General features: G+C 32.5%; 1 protein-coding gene across 1 annotated transcript in view; it reads left to right on the top strand.

The window, feature by feature from the left end:
- Positions 1 to 38: 38 nt before the first annotated feature.
- LOC149775153 (methylcrotonoyl-CoA carboxylase subunit alpha, mitochondrial-like) overlaps positions 39 to 5,508 on the top strand; it is a 70,599-nt gene continuing 65,129 nt past the window's right edge. Inside the window, exons 1-2 of the mRNA XM_089943083.1 lie at positions 39 to 149; positions 2,965 to 3,017. Of these exons, the coding sequence (XP_089799209.1) occupies positions 100 to 149; positions 2,965 to 3,017 (103 nt within the window). The 5' untranslated portion in view covers positions 39 to 99. The remainder of the gene's footprint in view (positions 150 to 2,964; positions 3,018 to 5,508) is intronic.

The following is a 5,508-nucleotide window of genomic DNA, read 5'->3' as shown; positions in this document are numbered from 1 at the left end:
CTTTCTACTTCTACAAAATATGTATACGAACCAGTCATTAAGTGTAAAGAGGTGCACCGAATGTACTCGGCTGTTGAAGGTTGAGGGAGAATTGTAGCAATGGCAAATCGATTATTTTCATTGAAGCTCCTCCCTGTTTTTACAAGAAGGTACAGTGAAGAATGTAATAAAGTCACACGCATTTATTTGGTTTTATTTTATTGCTAGTTTGTGACTAGCGCTAATGTAATGGGAAATACAAACTGTTCCCTATTTTCGAGTACAGATGTCAAGCTGTAGCCAGTAATATCGCAACTATCTTGCAGCACAAGTTCCTCTAAAAGTTTACAATGAAAAAGAGTGAAAATCACTTTTTTTGTAAAGTGCATGCATTTGCGTTGATCATCATATTAAAAACTTAAGTCGAACTTGCTATACCTGCATTGGTTTTGATTACAAAATATATTCGTTGTATCGTCTATGTTTGATGATTATAGGTCATATACTGATGGTGATATACATGTCCTTACAAGGTTATGGATGCAATTTCATTGCAAGGTAGCCAGTATAGACCAAAAATTACAAAATGTTGCTTATGATCATACTTTTCATACGTAAATAAGAATATAATAACAGTTAAACTTTCTTGAAATCAGTAATATTTCAGTAATAATAATAATAGTTGTTATACATTTACATTTCTTTGCCCACATTGCATTTAAAATTCATATAAAGGTAAATAATAATTGCTTTCAATTTATAATGTTGTTACTCATGGATTTGCACTTGAATTACATTTTTGTGTTCAATTTTATCATTGGATCCTTTCGTTTATTGTGGAACTATTATGCCATTACATGCGTGGACATTCCGTCTCATAGGTGAGTTGTATTTTATGTTTATTATAATACCTGCGTGCTACCATACATAAGTTAGGCAAATACTGCGATAATATATGTTTTTGCTCCCCCATGGTACATTAATCTAGATCAGTTACCATATGCTGTTTTTTTTACATAAGCAAACTTCAATTGACAAAGATTTTTTATAGGAATAGAAAGAGGAAAAGTCATGGAAACTTTATAAACTATAAGTAAGCAGCAATAGCAAAACAGTTTTAATACATACCAAAAAGAACATTATGTACCGTGATAATACAGCATTTCAGGCTACTATAAATTAACACAAGGAGTGCAAGCTTGACCCCAACCATCCACTCGATTCGACATTTGTCACATGTCTTTTATCGCTTCAGAATTGCAAGAAGACTGAAAAAGCTACACAAATCCATTCAAAAGACAGTAACATACCAATGCATAATTCTCAGACGACCATCGCATAAATCTAATCTGGCGAATTAACCTTTATTTTCACCGTTATGGTCACAAAGTCTTTCTACAGGACTGCATGATATGATGTTAGATAAGTCATACCTCAATGTAATTGATAGGAAAATTATTTATTTACTGAGAAATTGCAAATATTTTACTTGTTATATCTTTACTCCATCGACAGCCAAGACAAAACTACAGCATTGATGAAATTAGACCTGGTACTCACCATTTGCATTGCCAGTCATGACTACACAAATCTCCCAACCAACATGTCCATGACGTCAGATGTCCAGTAGTCATGTGATACTAACAATAAGTGCCCCTTTCCAATGTTGTTGTATGAAAGTTAGATAATTGTAAATGAACATCACATACTTTTTATAAATGAATGAAAGGACACATAACTTATTTATTCAGAGGACAATGACTAAAATCCTGTCACTGTCACAGCAACTTGGAGAATAGAGCCTGTGTCAATGATGAATCAAATACAGAAAAAGTGAAAAGCAACAAGCTTTGTAAAATTCAACAAATACTTTATTTCTCTTGAATATAAAGTGAAAATGAAAAGAAAGAATTTACGGTATTGCAAATTAAATCCCAAAATAATAGTAGAATTACAGACACAAGTCTTAATAATTTAAAGTTCTGAATAAACTTAAGAAGAAATCCAAATTAAGTCTAATGCTGAAGTGTTGATGTGTCTGTAATGACCTGTATAATGCTGAGATGCCAATAGACTTTTTTTTTAAAACACAGTAATTTCATTTTTTCAGGCTTGAATTCACTATAAATCCCAGTGAATGTCTTTTCAAGAATATTATTTTTATGAGCACTCAGTATTTCAAGAGAAAATAGTCACTGAATTAAATAATTTGAAGAAATAAATTCCAGCCCAAATGAACACTGAACACAACAATAATACAAATTAATTTTGCTAGGTCTTAATCACAAATGAATAATCTTTAAAGTGACAAAATTATATAGTCTTATATTTGACCGCTGGTCACAATTAACATTTTCAATAAAATAAATCCATTACCTAATGGAAAATAACGTTCTAGAAAGTTCTTAATGTTTACAAAATAAAATGTTAGTTATTATTAAAAAGTCTGTTACTAAAATTAAGAGATATAACCTGGACTATGTCAGGTACACCAGGTAAATTGTAGGGGAATCCCAGTAACCTAGACCCAGACCCAAATAAACATTTTCTTATATTAATAATGATACTCATAATAAACCCATACACACAGAGAATATTTTAGCTATGTATTAATTGTTCGCAGAATAAAAAATATAAAATGAAAGAATCAATAATTTAGGTCAGAGGAGAAAATAAACTTGATTTTAGACAAGGTTAGGTCCAACATACAATGTTACATTACAATAGCATATAATGAAATAAAAAAACCCACAAAACAAACAAACAATTCAAATTAAATATACATACGTACATACATACATACATACATACATACATACATACACACACACATACATACATACATATATACACATGATAAGTTAGTGACTGAGCTTAACAAACATTTATTGATTTTAACTGATTATTTTATTTTCATCCTATTCTAAGTCATTATCAAATTATGGAGCCAACTGTTTTGTTCATGTCCTCTCTTGTCCCTTGTAGATTGCATTGTCCAGATCAAGTTGCTGCCAGACATCTTTCAAGTTATGTTCCAGGTATGTATTTATATTGTCAAGTAGACAAATGTACACTTCTTCTTTCAGATATAAATAATGAAGTAAATGGTGGAGGATGACTTGATATGTTTTTATCAATTATAAGATGACTCGACTGTAAGCCCCCTCCCATTTTTATTTAGGGCTGCATAAAGCTAATTTCCTAAATAAGTTTTAAGGGACGACTTGTTGTCAGTGAGTCAGAGCTTTACTTTGGAAAGAATGAACTAAATTTATGTTCTGCGGCACACTTATTATGTTTTTCCACAGAGTCTATAACATTTAACTTGAGTACTCCATTGTTAACATTACATTTTCTCTTCCCTATGTTGGTGAGACTACTAAGTTATCTAACATACCTTGGAACTAAAGGAACACTGACAATTTAGAAACTAGGACCATTATTTATGTGTAGACATAGCTGGGGCTCTGTAAATGATATTTTGATCATTGTCTGAAATTTCATTAAAGGATTGCTGCAGCTGAATGGGTGTCAGTTGCGCAGCATGATCTGATGGAGTTAAAATAAGCATCCACATTTGAGTGAACATAGGACTTGGCTTGGCAGATGCACACAGGGAATTGTTAAATTGCTCAAAAGAAGCACTCCCATTTAATTGGATATATGACTCTACTTGGGCAAATACAAATCAAGTTTTGTGTGCATGAAAGACAAAAAGTGTTTATACAGCAAAACACATAACAAGGTACATATATGGATTGGAAGCAATATGCTTACTAGTAATTGGTGAACAACATTGATGGACATTTCACTCTTTTGTGATTAATATTTAATTTTATATTTTAAAATTATTAAAATCCAAATAAATGTAAATGCAAGTGTAAAGAATACCATAATGAAATGGATAAAAGCAGTACTGACCAAGTATGCATTTTCTGGATGAGAATAGTGGGCATGAAAAAGCCAACACATTTGAATTAAACTGAATTTTGTATATACTGTAAACATGTAGAGTTTCTATTTTTACCTTTAGATTTATTCAAATTTTGTGTAAACCAGATTGGCGTCTACTCTGCATGAATCTAATTTACAGTAAAAAACACCCCACCATCTTATAAATGAGTATATCTAGTAGGTATAAATATATTACAGTCATATGTCTTTGAAATGCAGGTAGGTAATTCTAGATCACTGAGGATGATGATGTAGGTAACTCTAGATAACTTAGGATGATGTAGGTGAATCACCACTAACAATGATGTTGGTATCTAGACCACTAAGGATGATGTAGGAAACCACTAGGATGATGTTTGTGAATCTAGACCACTAAGGATGATGTTTGTGAATCTAGACCACTAATGATGATATTGGTGAATCTAGAACTGTTGATGAGACAGGTGAATTGAGACCAATTTGGATGATGTAGATGATTCTTGACAACTAAGGATTATGTAGGTAAATATAGACCACTTAGGATGATGTTGAGTCTACAACACTAATCTAGACAATGAATGTAGGATGATGTAGGTGAATCTATACCACAGAGAATCATGTAGGTGAATCTATACCACAGAGAATCATGTAGGTGAATCTATACCACAGAGAATCATGTAGGTGAATCTATACCACAGAGAATCACGTAGGTGAATATAGACCACAGAGAATCACGTAGGTGAATATAGACCACATAGAATCACTTAGGTGAATCTAGACCACTGAGGATCGTGTAGGTGAATCTAAACCACTGTGGATCATGTAGGTGAATCTTGATCACTATTAAGAAATGTCACATCAGTTACAAATATTCCATGTAAAGGAGAAATATCAGTAAATAACTGATGATTATATTTCTGTGAAATTTTAATTGTCATTCTTATATATGTTGTACTAAACTTTTGGTGCCTTACACCATATGATAATTATGCATATCAAGTGCTGTGTTAATGTAATCTTAATTTATATTTTATTATTTCTATGTAATGAAAATGTTTGAACATTTACTTATTCATGTATGATAATGTATAACAACTTCAACTTATTTTTTTGCACTCACTACAGCTAGCTCAGTTAACCACTTCAACTTATTTCATACGCTCACAACAGCTATCTCAGTTAACCACTTCAGCTTATTTCATACGCTCACAACAGCTATCTCAGTGTTGATTTAGTGTGGTCTTGGACATGGAGGAAAGCAACAAAAAAAACAGTGATAACCACTGCCACAGTTCTTAGTTGGGGAACCATCAAGCCTTGAAAGTGCATGAACTAGAGTTCAATCTTGGAACTGTGAGATGCAAAATGTGTAATGTACTGCATTGACCAATTGACAACTCCACCCTCAAACACAAATGTTGACCATTGAAATCTATTCCTTTGAGCATACTTCTCCCCATATTCCACCCACAAACAGAAATGTTGACCATTGCAATCTATTCCTTTGAACATACTTCTCCCCCAACTCCACCCACAAACACAAATGTTGACCATTGAAATCTATTCCTTTGAGCATACTTCTCCCCATATTCCACC

Source organism: Sinohyriopsis cumingii, chromosome 19, assembly GCF_028554795.1.
Source record: "Sinohyriopsis cumingii isolate HCF-2022 chromosome 19, ASM2855479v2, whole genome shotgun sequence".
Taxonomy (NCBI): Eukaryota; Metazoa; Mollusca; class Bivalvia; order Unionida; family Unionidae; genus Sinohyriopsis; species Sinohyriopsis cumingii.
Note: the sequence above shows the minus strand (reverse complement) of the source record. Positions and strands in the feature narration are given on the sequence as shown.